General features: G+C 47.3%; 2 protein-coding genes across 2 annotated transcripts in view; one reads left to right on the top strand and one right to left on the bottom strand.

Moving 5' to 3' along the window:
- T265_09468 (hypothetical protein) overlaps positions 1–10042 on the bottom strand; it is a gene marked incomplete at both ends in the record, with an annotated part of 14679 nt that extends 4637 nt beyond the window's left edge. Inside the window, 3 exons of the mRNA XM_009175543.1 lie at positions 1803–1915; positions 3690–3837; positions 9938–10042. Coding sequence (XP_009173807.1) covers positions 1803–1915; positions 3690–3837; positions 9938–10042 — 366 coding nt within the window. The remainder of the gene's footprint in view (positions 1–1802; positions 1916–3689; positions 3838–9937) is intronic.
- Positions 1–17100, top strand: part of T265_09470 (hypothetical protein) — a gene marked incomplete at both ends in the record, with an annotated part of 62229 nt that overhangs the window by 16364 nt on the left and 28765 nt on the right. The window contains 5 exons of the mRNA XM_009175545.1: positions 3305–3492; positions 4267–4396; positions 7749–7922; positions 11142–11304; positions 16082–16257. Of these exons, the coding sequence (XP_009173809.1) occupies positions 3305–3492; positions 4267–4396; positions 7749–7922; positions 11142–11304; positions 16082–16257 (831 nt within the window). The remainder of the gene's footprint in view (positions 1–3304; positions 3493–4266; positions 4397–7748; positions 7923–11141; positions 11305–16081; positions 16258–17100) is intronic.

Raw genomic sequence — 17100 nt, 5'->3', positions numbered from 1 at the left:
GAACCCGACCTCTGCCTCTCGACTTCCCCTGTCTAGGCTTGGGCGACCTGGTAGTGTCCCAGCCCTTGTGCCTCCTGTTCTTCGCCCGCCAACCTGGTGGTCCACCTAATTGGCTCTACCAGCCTTTTGTTCTGTCAAACCTTTCCGAAATAACAGACCAAGAGGGAGAGAGTCTTCGGCTTCATTACCCCTCTCCAATGGTCACAAGTCAATCGTGCGGCGCTATCGGTGTAAATAATCAGTTTAACTAAGTGTGGGATCATTCAGTCACACACCAATGCAAGCATTTAAATCGAGTCGAGGTTTGTCGTATGGTATCCATGGGAGACGAAGCTTATAGTTGGGCAACCATTCTCAATGGTCAGCTCAAAACGTCTCCTCGGATTTGGTCGTAATAGTCTGAGTTTTTTAATCTGGTCAGACTTTATGCGCATTATTTTGTCGATACCTCTGTCTACATGGCGGTGAGATGGCTCAAGTGGTTAGAGCGCGAATTTACTGACCGAAAGGTCCGTGGTTCAAACTCGACCTGTGCTTCTCGACTTCCCCTGTCTAGGCTTGGGCGACCTGGCGGTAACCCAGACCTCGTGCCTCCTTCTGGTGGCATGACAGCTAAGCACCGAAAGGGCGACGATCAGTGGAGTCAAAAGCAGATTTTGGATCGAGACAGACGATCATCGTTGGTCGTCGCAAGGAGTGATGAAATTGTAGCTTTTGTCGCAAAGCGAAGTTATGATGCATGCAACCGGGTGACACCCCGCTTGATTCTCGCCAGCCTAGCTCTCTCAAAGACGAATCTACCTGTGTACCATAATACCAGAGAACACTTTGGAAGCTCTGACCACTAGACTGATGCTTTGGTGGCGTTCATACGATGATCTTACGCTTTATTTGATTACGGAGATCACTGTTGAGGTGCTAGATTCGATTGTCTTCCCCCCTCACTCCAGACACTTTGGAGTAAAGATATCCACTTCGAACGACCTCCAATTGTTCAGCTGTAGCACCCTTTCGGTGCCTAGCTGCCATGCCACCCGAAGGAAGCACGAGGTCCGGGATACTGCCAGATTGTCGAAGCCTAGACAGGGGAAGTCGAGAGGCGGCCTTCAATAGACAGTTTTAAAGCTTGTAAGCATGGAATCCCTGAGCGTTCTTCAATCCTCATCTGGATCACGATTCTTTGCGTCGACTTTCTGGAGCTTCTCGGTCAACTCAGTCCGATATTATCTAGCTACAGAAACATTTTACAGGTGACGAACCGAATGGCGTTGCATCAGCTAGCATGCAAAACGCATGCTCAGCGTCCAATGATATACTCCAAAATAAACGGCAACCTGTTATCAGGGCTCTTCACCGGTAGCTGATCGCTACGTTGTCCGACTGAGTACACAACTGGTTTGAATTTGATGACCTCCAAGTCACGCGGTGTGAGCTGACTCTCAGCACGTGATCGAATTCGTTCCACATTTTCCGTGCGGTGGGCGTCAACTCCTAATCGGCCGCCGAGATGGCCTTCATCAGGATTGAGTCAGCTGACCTAGGCATTCGTATCACCCGCCAGAACTACGATATCTATACCTCTGGTTGATTGAAACAACCGTGACAACCTTCGATAGTAGCCGCTTTTTTTCAACCTCAGAGCCATCTTCTGTCGGACTGTAAGCTAAAAAAAAACGAACACCATTTGCGACGCCAAGGTGCCACTGATCTTGATTGAACCAGTCAACCAAACAGCGCAAAGACTACTAACTGCAATCCAGTTCATTAAAGCGTACCCGTCCCCCAGGCCAAGCACAACTCACACGAGCCATTGAATCAGGATCATCAAACACCAGAATGGTAACCTGCGGGAAATGTTGATTTTTTCCAAGAGTTTTGAAGTGCATAACCGAACTGGGATCTCGTTCGCATGTTTCTGAAATGTCGATCGAAATAGAGAACAAGGTCTGCGAAACGGCTACTAATTCGACACAGAGCACTGATGTTGAAGACAGCGATTTGAAACAGATCTTTTGAGTCTAATAGGGGTTTGTTTTCATTTATATGACTTGGCAGAAGCTTGGATAACTAGCAACAGTTAAGTCATTGACAGTCAGGTGAACCAGAAGGACCTGAATGAGGGAGATGTCGACAGCGATCTGTAAGGGTAAATGATACTTCCCAGTTGCGCATGTCGAAGAAGGGTGGTTTTGTGGGAGGTCTTTGACTCGAAACTCTGACGTACGAGGCGGTTGGAGCCTGCAGGATTCCGTTCATCATAGTCACGTGAATCTCACAACACCAGACGTGGATCCGTTGCGAGGAAAACGAGAAAAACGGAGCTACAACCATCCACCGATGCCTGCACAATCAGTCCGCTAATATGGAAGCATTCGTTCAAAAACAGCGTCATCTATCTAAGTTTCAGCTGTGACATCTTTCTGGCGCATAGCTGCCACGCCACCCGAAGGAAGCATGAGGGCTAAAATACTACCAGGCCCAAAAATAGACAGGAACAATAGCTGATGTTGGGTTCGAACCACGGACATTCCGGTCACCAGGTTCGTGCCTTAACCACTGAATCATCTCGAGGTCATAATGGATCTTGCAGCTCATCTGTCCTGGCTCCCCGACTAGTTCGAAGCCCCTCGTCCTTCTCCGAACTCGTAACTTTTCCACCATCATCTATGATGCCGAACACCACGGTTTTCTTGGTAAGCAGCATGTTGCCTGATTTACACGAACTGGATTCATTCAAACTTTGTCCAGCCTGACCTTGAGTTAGCTCAGTGGTCAAGGTGCGAACTTACTGAATGGAAGGTCCGTGGTTCGAACCCCGCACTCTCCCAGCCCTGATGCTTCTATCGGGTGGCACGGCAGCTATGCACCGAAAAGATGCTACAGCTGCTCGGTACCCCCCAAACAAATACTCCATCACAAACCATGCAAGAGAACGATCAGCACTATAAGTAATCTTGTACGCGCGTCTTTAGCTATGCGGTTGCTTTTGCCCTCCATGACACGAAAGATGAAGATCAGACTTAAGCGTTTTCTGCAGATAGTCCTCGGGATTATCTCACTTCCTGGTTCTGTTTTGTCGATTTATTGTGGCACCATAGACTTGGTTAACTTTACATTTTAGTACCATGTGTAAATCGAAACTAATCGCACCCATTAATGGTAGCGCACGGGGAGCATATTGTAAGGAACACCACTGTGGATGACTTTTCCCCGAGACTTGGTCCTACAGACTCACTTCAGCACGTCGACCCTGCTGTCTGTCGTTGTGACTTCCCCCTCTCTATTTCCATCCTGACAATTGCAGGGCTTCAGTCTTCTTGGTCAGACGGTGGCTCGGCACCCGTACATCACTCTTTTGTTATCACTGTTAATCTCCGGGGCGTTATGTGCTGGACTCACGAAATTCGACGTCACCACCAACCCTGTGGAGCTTTGGTCTGGCCCAGAGTCCCGCTCGCGGCAGGAGAAGAACCATTTCGACCAAAATTTTGCGTAAGTCATCCATATATCGTTTGCCCACGCTGTTATCGACAAACGCTGCCCGATTTCATCTTCACTCCTTGTCGTCTTTAACCGACGGTAGTTGACGGCTGTCCAATTGGAAACATTTTCCTATCAATCTCGAGAAGTTGTCTACTAATTCACACAATCCATCCTCTAGAACGAACACTCTCCTTGCTAGAACTCACGAAGACGTGAGATCGTCCATTCACCATCATCATCATCATCATCATCATAATCATCATCACCACCATCATCATCACCCTCCTCATCATCACCATCGTCATCATCATCATCACCATCCTCATCATCACCATCACCATCGTCATCGACAACCTATCGACATTATCGGCATTGATGCTTCGCCGCCGTACATCCATAATTTATTTGAAGGCCTTACTGTGACGAAAAGACTAAAAGTGGATGGAGAAGAGACTTAGTGCTAGGCTACCGCAAACATTTCGAGCTGTCTGCACCTCCAGACACCTCCAGACGCTCACAACAGGAACTCCATTGACATCGATTACTAGTTTTCATTCCTTCGCCACATTTCCACGTACCATTCAGTCGGTCAGTAATCCATAGGTTCATTGGATCAATAACGGTCAAGTGGCTGCTCTTCTAATCTGACGTCAAGCTGCGTATCATCACTAGAATCCGGGAGTGTGTCACAGTGGAAAGTTACATGCAGGTTTCTTACAAGGGTCATTCTTTCTCATGGACACAGTCATCACGATCAATCTCTTTCATGTCATCTACTTTCAGACCGTTCTACCGAACCGAACAGATCATCATTCGTCCGAAAAATCAGTCGAACTTTACTCATGCCGGACTGTATCCTGCTGCAGACGACGCCATTTTCGGACCAGCACTGAGAAAAGAGTTTCTTGATAAGGTGAGATTTTCCAAGTGTCTGTTTTGACACGAACACGTGTTCTACCGATCTGATGTGCACTGGTTTAGTTGATATGCCCCGCTGATTCAGATTTGGATGTTAAGGAATCAAGTCGATGACATTCAATAGGGTGGAGCTCCAGACGCGGGGTGAGTTAAACGCACACCTTCGTACCACGACTCTTCTGAGGACAGGGTCGGTGGCCGCCTTAGCAGACGTCCGCTGATCCTGCCCCCTCCCCCAATAAGGTCATCGACTCCAACGGAATTGTTCGACCACGCCCGTTGAAAATCGTTCAGCTGTAGCACGCTTTCGGTGCCATGCCACCTGAAGGTTTCACGAGGGCTGGGATACTGCCAGGTTGCCCAAGCCTAGACATGGGAAGTCGAGAGGCAGAGGTCGGGTTCGAACCACGGACTTTCCGGTCAGTAAGTTCGCGATCTAACCACTTGAGCCATCTCGCCCGTTGAAACGTGCACTTTCACCCTGATGATGTCATCATCCTCGTGAATGATACCCGTATGACCATGAGGGAAGAAAGTCAAGAAAACACAGTCTGTAGCGTCTAGATAGAGGGTACTTCATTCCAGTTTCTGAGAAGCAACACCAATCGATAGACTATTAGCTCAATGATCGATCTGCCTAAGAGTTCTCACTCTAAAGCCTGCAATAAAATCATTTAAGCGAAACGTAGACAGGAGGACGGTTAGGGTCCTCGGTCGAAGCTTTTGAACCAAAAACTTGATCTCAAGACAGTTGTTGTCGATGCGTAGGGGCGAGATGGCTCAAGTGGTTAGAGCGCGAATCCACTGAGCGGAAGGTCCGTGGTTCGAGCCCCACCTCACTTGAGGAACTTGGCAGTATCCCAGCCCTCATGATTCTTTCTGATGCCATGACATTTAGGTACCGGAAGGGTGCTGCAGCTGAACGGTTTGTTCTCGATGCGAGGCTACTCGATTTGTCTAAATATCAAGAAACGAACTGGCCATTTGTTTCAACCCCCGACCTAGAGAGCCATGAAACTGCTTATCTTTTCACTAACCAGATTGGTAGGAAAGATGTGTAGGCACCGAAGGGTGCTACAGCTGAACGGTTTGTTCTCGATGCGAGGCTACTCGATTTGTCTAAATATCAAGAAACGAACTGCCCATTTGTTCCAACCCCCGACCTAGAGAGCCATAAAACTGCTTATCTTTTCACTAACCAGATTGGTAGGAAAGATGTTAAATTCACATTCTTGGGTAGAGCTCACTGGGTCACTGAAGTACGCAAACCGCCGCGCCCCGATAAAGTCCAGTCTGTTTATGCCGGATGTGATGTCGTAGGCGAGTTGAACGACATTCTAACCTAGCAGTCTGACGCCATTGTACAATCCACAATGATCGTTAGTCAATACGATTACTATTCACATGCGGCCAAAGGTTTCGCAAATCAGCACCGTTTCTTCAGAAAAAGAAACAAATCGATGCACTCTACTGGTTGTATAGGTGTTGCACCAGCCTTCACGGCACAAACCGGTCGACGGAAATCATATGATGACGAATACTTTTACGGCTGGTAGATCAGTCTTGAATCGAACCAGAAGGTGGTCACATTTCAACCCGAGTGCGGTTGATCTTCGTGCCTAATTTGTCGTTTACCAGTGTATCTTGTTTTTTTTGCGGTGACGTTTGGGTCCGCAAAACGGATCAAAGTCTCTTCAGACTGAAGATTGCGAACACGTCGGCGATAAGGACACAACAACAATCGATCACACAAGCTCCGTCATCAACGATAGCACGACTTTTGATTGTATCTTAGCGTTCCGTGAAGTACACACGTACTGATTAGAAACTCATGATTAAAGACCTATCAGACCGGTGGAACGTGTATTAGTTTATGTTTCATTGTTTGCTGTTTGTGGCTATGCCCATCCTCTGTCTACAACTGATGAAAGCAACTCTTCGGAACCACCTTTTCTTCGTATATTTACAAAACCTACCAAGTTCATGAAGGAGACTACTCACCAGGTTGCTGAAAATTCGTCGACAGCCCACGACCCGGTTTCGCTCTTCTTGGGGCCTGCTCATCAGGTAGCCGCAGTCCCCTAGTTTCCATCAAGCTTATGTTCTACTTGAACAAAAATTGGACTGCGCCTACCTAATGAGCCCCAGGAAGGGCAAAACCAGTCCTGGGCTGTCGAAGAGTTTTCAGCAACCTTGTGAGTAGTCTCCTTTACCAAAATATACCGCGACATCTCGAATATCGTGCCAACTGAAATATGAGGTGGCTTTTGTGCATATTCATTTAAAGGATATTACAAACGAAAGGTTAAGCTAGCATTCAGTGGATCTACCGTTAGAGCCCAATTACTGAGCAAATGAGTGCATTCCAAGATCTTCAGAGAGCAGGTTCGACAGTTCATCTTGTTGCACTTTCGCTGTTCTCTTGCAAAGTTTAGTGAGGAACTGCAAATCGCTTGCAGCATGCAGGATTGCCTGTATACTGTTTCAAAATAAAAGTACTTAGTAGATTCAGATAGGTCGGGAAACGATCGATAAGCTGCTTCTGGAGCCCCTCAGTCACTCAGCCGACCAATTCACCGAGTTGGTGTCTTCTTACTTGATTCTAGTCACCTTCCAAGAGTTTCAGTCCCCTAGACTGGATAGGATTCGGAGACAGTCACTTGATCACGTGATGTGAACCTCATCTAGTTTTGTTAGCCTTGGATACAGTGGAAGTTAACTGGCCACGTTGAGCTCTGTTCAGATGACATTGGATGGCGTTTCGGTCAGTCGTGCTCATCAGTTCAGCGTTCAAACGAGGGTTCTAACATCCTCCGAAACTCTGTCTCTGTGTTTTGTTCTTATCACTGCTTCAACACTGTCACCTCACCTTCCGTCTCAAAAAGCTCTGGTCATATGTACCCTATCGCCGTCGTAAATAACCGTTCAGGAAGCAGGACGGCTGAGATACGTCTAAGCCTAGACAGGAGCGATCGAATTGCCCCGGTGGTTGGGTCGAACCACGTACTTCCGATCAGAAAGTTCTCGTCTCAACCACTGAGTTCCCTCTCTCACTCCCATATCAAGAAGGCTTTATCACTCAGCAACTGGTTTCTTAACTCTTTGCCTGTTTGGTGTAGGTTTTCGCCACCGGCAGTCATTCATCGCATCTCCGAAGCTAATACGCTGTAGCTTGGTTGAATTTCTAATTATGGGCTATTCTCGAAGTCGCCAGCTGTGGAACTTTATCCAGTTGGGAACTGAAGCGTGTCTAACATGTTGGTGTCCCGGTTCTTGTTTTTTTTCGCCTGACCAACCTCTGATCAGTGATGTGATGTTGTTGTTTTTTCCGGCCTCTCCATCGCCAGGTTTTGGAGCTTCAGCTGGAACTCAAAGATTTCAAAGTCTATTCCTCAGAATTTCGCCAAAATATCAGCTTGGCGGACATTTGCTTCAAGCCGCTAGAGCCGGACAATCTGAATTGTGCCATCACCAGTCCTCTTGAATACTTCCAGGGTGACCCTGTGGTTTTCAACTATACGGTGAGTGATGCATTGCAGTCTGATCGCCTTCCATCTCTTGTTAACTCCTCAACATGCGTTATTTAGTTTTTGTTTTTGAGTTTTGTTCACTAGAACTGGAATTTCCCGACTCCGGGTGTTGTGAGTTGGCTCGTTTGACTTTCTACTTTCTTTCAACTGAAATTTCGCCGTGTAAATGAAGCCAGTCTATGGTGAAAAGCCGAGATGCCCTGCACATTCCCACTGGGAATCATTAAAAAAACGTTCAGCTGTAGCACCCTTTCGGTGCCTAGTTGCCATGCCACACGGAGGAAGCATAAGGGCTAGGGTACTGCCAAGTTGCCCAAACCTAGACCGGGGAAGTCGAGAGGCAGAGGTCGGGTTCGAACCACGGACCTTCCGGTCAGTAAACTCGCGCTCTAACCGCTTGGGCCATCTCGCCCCATCATACTTGTGGAGCGATTTTTTCAGTGAGCTAACGAACACAAACGCTTACCTGTAATTCATTTTGAGCAGTATATCAAACATGTGACCACCTAACAGCTGACTGATGCAAACTGATGTCAAGTTAATATCTAATCCGCGCAGTTTTTGAGGAACGAAGCAGGCAGTCCTTGTAAACTTTGGACTTTCAATTTACTCCGGTGAATTACTATCTTCTTGCAAGAAACGTTGAAAACTTTTTGATTTGGCATTACTGAATGCAAAAAAATTGTTCAAGATATCTTCTGGGACTCTGTAGTAAAACTCTGCAACATCAATACAGCGACCAGGAAAAAAGTTTAGACTTTTCGAATGTATCACCACACTATGGTTTAATGGCGCAAATGCGGTCTTCCTTACGAGATCACTTTGATAGCTAATAATCAATGTCATACCACTTGGTCCAACTCGCCCCCCGCGTCAAGAACAATGCTGGCTAGTTCACATGCATAACCTGTACAGACATTCGCCTGGACCTCCCCCCAATTTGTTTATTCTCGCTGACCTGATCTGCTTCATACCCTTATCCCTCGTTCTTTCTGGACAACCTTTAACTGCCTGGCCTAATCCCGGCGGCACTGTTCAGTCACGCTATCCTGATTGGGCAGTGAGTCAAATATGACCTGGCCACAGTTCATTGGAAGAAATTTGAAAATGATGACTTGGTTTCGTTCTTGCACCCCAACCAACCAGTCACGAGTTGTAGGGAACTTTTCCCCCGCCGGGTTGTTTGCAATCTCTCGCTGTCACATGCCACTCCATGGTACCGTTTTGGAGGTCATTCAGACCGGACAAATGAAATCAAGGATTTTTTAAATAATGGCCATTTGCTACGTACCCAATCTGAGCATCTTTCACTGATGTGCATTCTAAACGAGGTCGATAGATCAGATCAATTTGAAAACTTTCCATCCTTGAGGAACGCGCGAATGTGGCTAGAAGATCCACTGATCGGAACACGTCTAGCGTAAAAGAAACTACTCACAAGGTTGCTGAAAACTCTTCGACAGCCCACGCCCTTCTTGGGGCTCATCAGGTAGGCGCGCGAAACCGGTCGTGGGCTGTCGAAGTGTTTTCAGCAACCTTGCGAGTAGTTTCCTTTATCAAAATATACTGTGATATCTCGAATATCGTGCCAACTCAAACATGAGGCGGGCTGTGTGCAGCACATTCAGTTGTAGAACATCATACACAAGAGATTCAGTTGCGTTTTTCGTGAAAACCAAATTGATTTGCAAATGAGTGTATTTCTCGAAGACATGCCTTACGTATTTAGGCAATGGCCGATGAGTTTGAAATAGATCAGTGGTTAAGGCCAACCGAAGGGTCCGTGTATCGAACGCAGCTTCCCGCAGCTTCCTTTTGTCTAGGTTCGGGCAATCCGACCCTCGAGTCTCCTTCAGGTGGCATTGCAGCCAGGTACAGAAAGGGTGCTACAGCTGAACGATTGTCGCTGTTGTTTGTTGATCGATCGTCCCACCCAAAGCCATCGACCGGTTGACAAAGTTTTTGAGCTCGAGACAGCTTGATGGTTAATGAGAGGGCTTACTAACCGGGAGGTCCTCGGTTCGAACCCAAACCCCGGCCATCTCAACTTCCTCTATCTCGGCTTGGGCAACCTGGCAGTATGTCAGCCCTCGTGCTCCCCCAGGTAGCATTTTAGCTGGGCACCGAAAGGGTTTTACTGCTGTACGATTAGCATTATTTGTTATGTATTTGTCAACGAGCGGGGGTAAGAGTTGTCACACTTTCGGGTGGATCAGCCAGGGTGTTGTAGATAAACGATCATTCATGCGCAAAAACCGCGGGTGCGCACGCGGGTGACCAAAGATTCACTGTTGCAAACGTGAGAAGTCATCTGTAAACTGGTGCGGACCAGAGTTGATGAATGGTTCTTTCCGGTATAGTAGTATAGAGCAGTCGAGGTTTCGAGGTTGGGTTTGAACTACGGACTTTGTGATCGGTAAGCGCGTGCCTTAACCGCTAAGCTATCTCGTCAAAGAGTTTTGCACTTGTTGTGACTTGGTGAACAGTCGTATCGGTTCTTGGCTTCCTGCTCCACCCACTAGGCACGGTAGCTCTATACAGCCCTTTATGGAGACAAAGGAAAATTATTACAACTTCATTTATAGGGTAGCCACAGAGTGTTCCACGAGGTCGTGCCAGAATCTCCGGGAGGGGATGAGAAGCGTCGAGTCAAAGGTATCTTCGATTGGTCCATAGCCTGCTCGTGACACATCCGTCCAAATGGTTTGATGTTCGGGTATTAGGGATGGCTGGCTTCCGAACAGCACTATAATCCACTTGATCGGGGTGATTGTTTTGCCCTCTTGGACGACGAACTCAACCTTGTTTTGCATGGCAACAGTTTTAGTATGCTAAGAGGAAATTTCCTCCGTTCCCATTCTAAACCATGTTTTTACTTAAGACATAATATTCCACATGAGAGAAGCAACTGGAAAGACGAATTCGACCGACTATATTGGTCCTAACGCTATTTCTAATGCTGCATCATTCATCGGTACGGTTCCAGTGCTACACAGTGGCGCGAAACATAAGAAATAGACGGTTCTGAATAGATATCATACTACTCCAACCGCATACACACATGAATAGCAAGTCCTCCGCTGGACTTTTGCTTGATCCGGTGAGTGGGTTACTGTGGCGTAGACGAAGGAGACTCGCCCTCACTTCGCTAGCGTTCACTCGTGAATTGCACTGGTTATCACGATGCTTCTTTTAACTGCTCCATTTCAGATGGAAGAATGGGGCGTAGTTGTGGCGGACTATATGGACCATATGATGTTTTGCGCACACTCTCCGGTCTCGATTGGAGGTTCCTTCCCCAACACTTCCGTGAGTTGTCTCGGTGCCTCCGGTATGCCTATCCTACCCGCTCTGGCTTTCGGTGGATTCAATGGTTAGTTGACTAATTTATCATCAGTCTTAAACCAAGTTTCCATTCCGAAATCTTTCAACTTCGATTATTTAACACACTAACTCTGGTTTATACAGTGTTCTGTCCGGTTAGAGCGCGAATTTATTACTGGCCGGAAGGTCCGTGGTTCGAACCCGACTTCTGCTTTCCTCCGTCAAGGCTTGGCAGTATCCCAGCCCTCCTACTTCCTTCAGGCGGCATGGCAGCCAGGCACCGGAAGGGTGTTGCAGCTGAACGACTTGGTGTCTATTCGTCGTTTAGTCTGTTCGTAACCCTGGCGGTTTTTATTGAACCGCTGGCCTGCTTGTGTCCTTGGTTTCACGCTTGCTATTTATAAGCTCACAGGGGCTAACGCCGTCCTACTGCAAGAAGGTAAATGTTCGGTCGAAAAGTCTACATGCCTGTCAGTGATTTAATGCGGTAACCGAGTGCGCGTCTACAGTGCTGAAGGTCACTCTCCTGCTTCGCAACTCCATGAAACACTCGTGTTTGGTAGAACAAATCTTAGTCTGTCAGCTGGTGCGCCTGCTCCCACAAGTCAACTGGCTAGAGGTTCAGCCAGATCCCCGAACTGGAATCGAATCGTTCAGCTGTAACATCCTTCCTGTGCCTAACTGCCATACCACCCGAAGGAAGCACGAGGACTAGGAGACCGCCAGGTTGCCCAAGCCCACACAGTGGAAGTCGAGATGCCGTTGTCGGTTTTGAACCATGGACCCTTCGGTCAGTGAATTCGCGCTCTTACCACTGAGCCATCTCGCCCCCGCCTCCAAACTATAGCTTTGTCTTCTGACTAGATCTTCAGCTAAGCCTTAGTGGTCGAAGCCTTCAATTTGATTCGACCTTGTGACCGATGCCAGTTCATCAGTGATATCCACTTTTATCTGTATCAAAGAACCCCCCATCTGTTGCATCGGTAGTTGGAAATAACAAAATCAATCATCCAGGGCACCATTATCCTATTTTTCGTTGTCTTCGACTGCCCTACAGCTTCTACCAGTCATTTGCTTCACACCAATCACGCGATGCAACTCTCGTGATTCTTTCGGATTGATCTGAAAATTTGTTTGCGTGATTTGTTAGTGACGCGTATCAGTTTCAGTTTGTGTGTATTTATCGAATTTCACAAGTGGAATTTCTTGTTGACTGCCAAAGCGGCTTGCTGCCCACTGATGTCATTCGTCCCCTAGGTGTTCTGCGGGTTACCTCATCTCGTTCAGACAGCACTCTGCGCGTCAGTATTGTTTCAATTATAAGTAAAATTCAGCGAGAGAACGTGGAGCAAATTAGTGGGTTTGTTTTCAAGCGGTTCACGTGGCACATTTTTATTTTTGCTAGTCAGCCCAGATGCGACGAGGTCATTATCGTGTTACCGTGGCTTGGATCGATTGACGTATGGGATGAAGGCTCAACCCCGTACGTCACCTCGATCAGTGATGGAACGTTTCCGATCCAATTGTCAAGCATGGTGAACAGACCAACAAACAAGATGGAGACTGTTATTTAAATTTTTAAGAATGACAGATTCGGCGAAACTGGGGAGTTGATGGGGCCCTCATCATCAGACGACCCCCCCTGAAGTGGTTTTTGGTTTTTGAGCAGTTGTCACAGTCCACTCACAGTGGAATCTTGAGGCAGCCGCTTCGTGCCGCAGAACGGTGCGAAGGAGATCGTTGAACCTCCGACCGTGATTGGTAGCTTACGGCCAAACTTGATTTTTCCCACAGTTACGCTCAGCCGAAAACAAGACAAAACCTGTGATAGGTTGTCCATGATTCTTAAGGAATCGTTCCATACTACTTGCATGAAAACCCATGCTCCCCGTGGCTTTTGCACATCGCCTGCGTAACGACCTTTTCCTGGCACTATGACATTCGGTTTCCGCCAAACGGAACGACCGCGTATTGATGTCTTGATATCACGATGCCATGTTTGAATATCAATATCGTAATCATTGACAGATCAGAGCTAAAACGTTGTTTACTCACTTCCTCGGTACCACATTAGTTCCTGAGGAAGCAGACCTGGCGTGTTAGAAATATGAGGATGCCAGAAGCAGGATATCTCGGGGTTTGACGATTCCGAACGAGACACACTGGTTCGCTTTAGAGGTGAAGCAAACCAGAAGTATACGCCAAGCCCTCGCCTGAGTTCACCACATTCAGTGGTGTAAGACAAGGCCATCCGCTCTCACATTTCCCCCTGGTTTGCTGCTTGAACTTTCTGTGCTTGCCTCTGAAACCTCGGGAGTCGAAATGCTCCCGGGACGTTCTCTCACGGAAATCGGGTATGCGGATGACGTTGCTCGCTCTCGTTCTGTTCCTTCAGAAAGAGGAACCATTTTCAATGATCTCAGTAATTCTGCCGCACGATTTAATATTCGCTTCACACGTGCAATGTGTAACTTTCCGACTGGGTGGGACCGAACGTAAACTACATGTTTGTAAACCAGTCAATCGATGTGGTGGGTAAATTTCTTTGCCTGGGAAGTTGTGTAAGTTCCAGTGGACTCTTTTCGAGAAATACACTCATTCGCAAACCAATTTGGTTTTCACGAAAGACTCAACTGAATCTCTCGTTTATGATATTCTACAACCGAATGTGCTGCACACAGATCGCCCCATAATTCAGTTGGCACGATATTCGAGATATCGTGGTATATTCTGATAAAGGAAACTACTCACAAGGTTGCTGAAAACTCCTCGACAGCCCACGACCGGGTTTGCCCCTCTTGGGGAGCATCAGGTAGGCGTAGCCCCCGAGTTTCCGTCAACCTTATGTTCTACTTGAACCCACACACGTGCAAAGTGTAAATTTCTCACTGGGTGGGACCGAACGCATACCTCATGTTTGTAGACTGGTCAATCGATGTGGTTTGTAAATTTCTTTACCTGGAAAGTTGTCTAGATTCCAATGGACTAGCTATAGACGAGATTACTTGTTGAATCGCAATGGCCAGCTTTTGCTGATCTCGGACACATATGGCGCCTATTTGAGTTCTTGTCTGTCAAGGATAGTTCGATCCATCCTGCTTTACGGACCGGAAACGTGGCCTCCACGTACAGAGGACTTACGGAAGCTCTCTGTGTTTCACCGTCGGTGTCTGATAGGGACATCTGATTCGCAATCCTGAGGTACACCACCGGTTTTAGGAAAATGGACGAGTTACTCGGACTTCATAGGTTACGCTGGTTTGAAAATATACTCTGCATGCCGTCTGCCACCCAGTCCGGTGCTGAGTGGAAGCGATCGATGGGTGGACAGTGTATGGCCCGGTAACCAAGTATGAATACACTGACCGGTAATCTAAGTCGGGTGGGCAACTGCCGTCTCCATGGATGGGGACCCCGGTGATTAGTGACATTGGTGGAAATGGCCCAATCGCGCAGTCAGTGACGCTCTTCTATCTTGGTCTCCAGTGCATAGTTACCCGATTTCCGAACAAACTGAACATGTTATCGCCTACAATCCTTGGTTGTATCCCTTACGCTGTTCCACTTTCCGTTGATCCAAAGTATTCCAGGTGGAACCGATGTACCTACAGTGTATGGATTTTATCTGATCAACTGAAGTTGAATTGAATTGAGAGGTGAACCCTGAAAATGCCTGTGTGGAAATGAGCTGATATCACTGACGTGCTACTCACAGGTGACGCGAGTCAAATTCTCCAGACATGGTCGAACTGGTTTTGGTACACTGTACTAGTAAAAGGAAGAAGGCCTTCGTTGCGGAGTTGTTTATTAGAAAAAGCCAACTGATCAGTTACAGACTATTGGACAGGGAAGCAAAACTCTCATATGCATTTTATTTACAGAACTGAATATCCACCTTCTCCTTCAACACGTCTTCCAGAACTTTCCTGGATATTCATTGACTGTTGCTCAAATCCAAGCAAGTGCTACCAAGCGACTCCACAAATTCCGCAATAAATCTCCCTTTTCAAGAGACGAAAAGCGAATTTACAAGAAGAAAACAAACTACTCGCATGCCTCCCATCAGTAGTATCACCGTTACACTAGTATTGTTCAACTGGTCGATTTCACTGAGCAGGATTCAAGTTGAATGGGGAAACCCCCGATTCGTGTATGCTCGACTGTACAGTTTTAAGCAGCGATAAAACGACAGAGTTTCGCGACGTGAAAGGGCATTTCCACCGAACAGTCACGGCATAATCACTGATCGGTCCACCTGCAGATGAGTGTCGCGTACTACGTTCACCAACACGCTGTCAGTGTAGATGAGTTGGACCGACCGAACGGGGATAACATCATTGCACTTCCATACGTCTGAACGTTCGTACTACGTTCGTTTTAGGAATCACCCCAGGGTTGAAGGCTGTCTTAACAAGGCTAAGAAGGGTCAATATAGAAACGACTGCACGAAACGGGCCAGATACGTATTCGCAGTTAGGAAATCCAAGCTCGAGATTGTTCAGTGGTTGAACTTACTGACGGGAAGGTCCCTGGTTCGAACCCGACCTCTGCATCTCGACTTACCCTGTCTTGGCTTGGACAAACTGAAAGTATCCCAGCCTTCGTGCAACCTTCGGGTGGCATGGCTGCTGGGCACCGAAAGGTTGTTTTAGCTGAACGATTCTTATTTACCTCAATTATTTATCGGTTCCACCTGTGATTTTGTCTGGCTTAGTCGCAGGTACCCCGTTCAGCTGCATCGTTTTGCCGATGTTCAGCCTTTTGAGGTGCAAATTAGTGAAGTAGAATTCTGTCTAATCAGTCACTTTCTTGTCCCTTTCTTTCAGGTACTTTCTACAATGGATCGACATCTGTTGTTCTGACATTTGTGGTGAATAATCATCCGAATCCTCGATCCGATTTCGTCCGGAAAGCAGAGACTTGGGAAGCGGAATTCCTCAAGCGAGTGAAAAAATGGGCAAAAGAGAATGAGGATCTCGTCGAAGTGTTTTACCAAGCTGAGGTAAGTTTTTTTAGAGGTGATGTGGGTGTCGAATGGCGTGCTGAGAACTGATGCTCCAATTGGTCATTACCCACGCCACCTGAGTGAGCGTATATGACCGGACACAGCCTTTTTTTGTGCGTTGTGACATCTAGTCAGTTTCAGCCACCTCTGATGTCGGCGCGGTGTCATCCTCTCCTTGGAAGGTTGAGTGCGCAACGCGTCTACTCGTTCAACACACCTATACGGATGTGAGCTGAAGAATGACATCGCGATGTTATACCATAGCTTCCGATGAAACATCTCACGGCAGCGGGTGAGTAAAGCCAAGCTGTGACGAAGCGGATGATAGGGCATGTACTGCAGATGACAACACAGTGGCTTCTTCAGAGCGCTGTTTTCGCAGCTGAACCGGGTCGGAGAGTGGACCAAAATGTCTAAGAAATCAGTAAATTACTTGGCATGGATGCATGAAAGATGGACTGTTCTCGGTCAGGTCATTGAAGCTCCATATCTGGGGGGCTTGGCTTAAATCGTCATTATCATCTGGAAGAAACCGCGTACTTGTCGCACAATGGTTGTAGCTGCCACGGTTACGTTCACCGATGATTTAGAGAGGTGGGGTAGATAGCTGCGCATTGAAGGCGGGAACTGAAAAATTGGTGCTTGGTGCAGAACGGCTCTCAGTGGCGAGCGTGTGTCAGTTTTTTTGTTTATCGTAAACCCATCTATTTTTGACATTTTGCTCCCTTTTTCTATTCCTCATATGTGTGCTGTTTGTTTCGAGCGACATGTTCACGCATGGGAGTATTTTCTTCTTTGATTGCTTGTTTCTTCACGCTGCCGAATCGTTGGTGACAAATT

This window comes from Opisthorchis viverrini (assembly GCF_000715545.1).
Source record: "Opisthorchis viverrini unplaced genomic scaffold opera_v5_275, whole genome shotgun sequence".
NCBI lineage: Eukaryota > Metazoa > Platyhelminthes > Trematoda > Opisthorchiida > Opisthorchiidae > Opisthorchis > Opisthorchis viverrini.
This window is presented reverse-complemented; position numbering and strand designations above follow the sequence as displayed.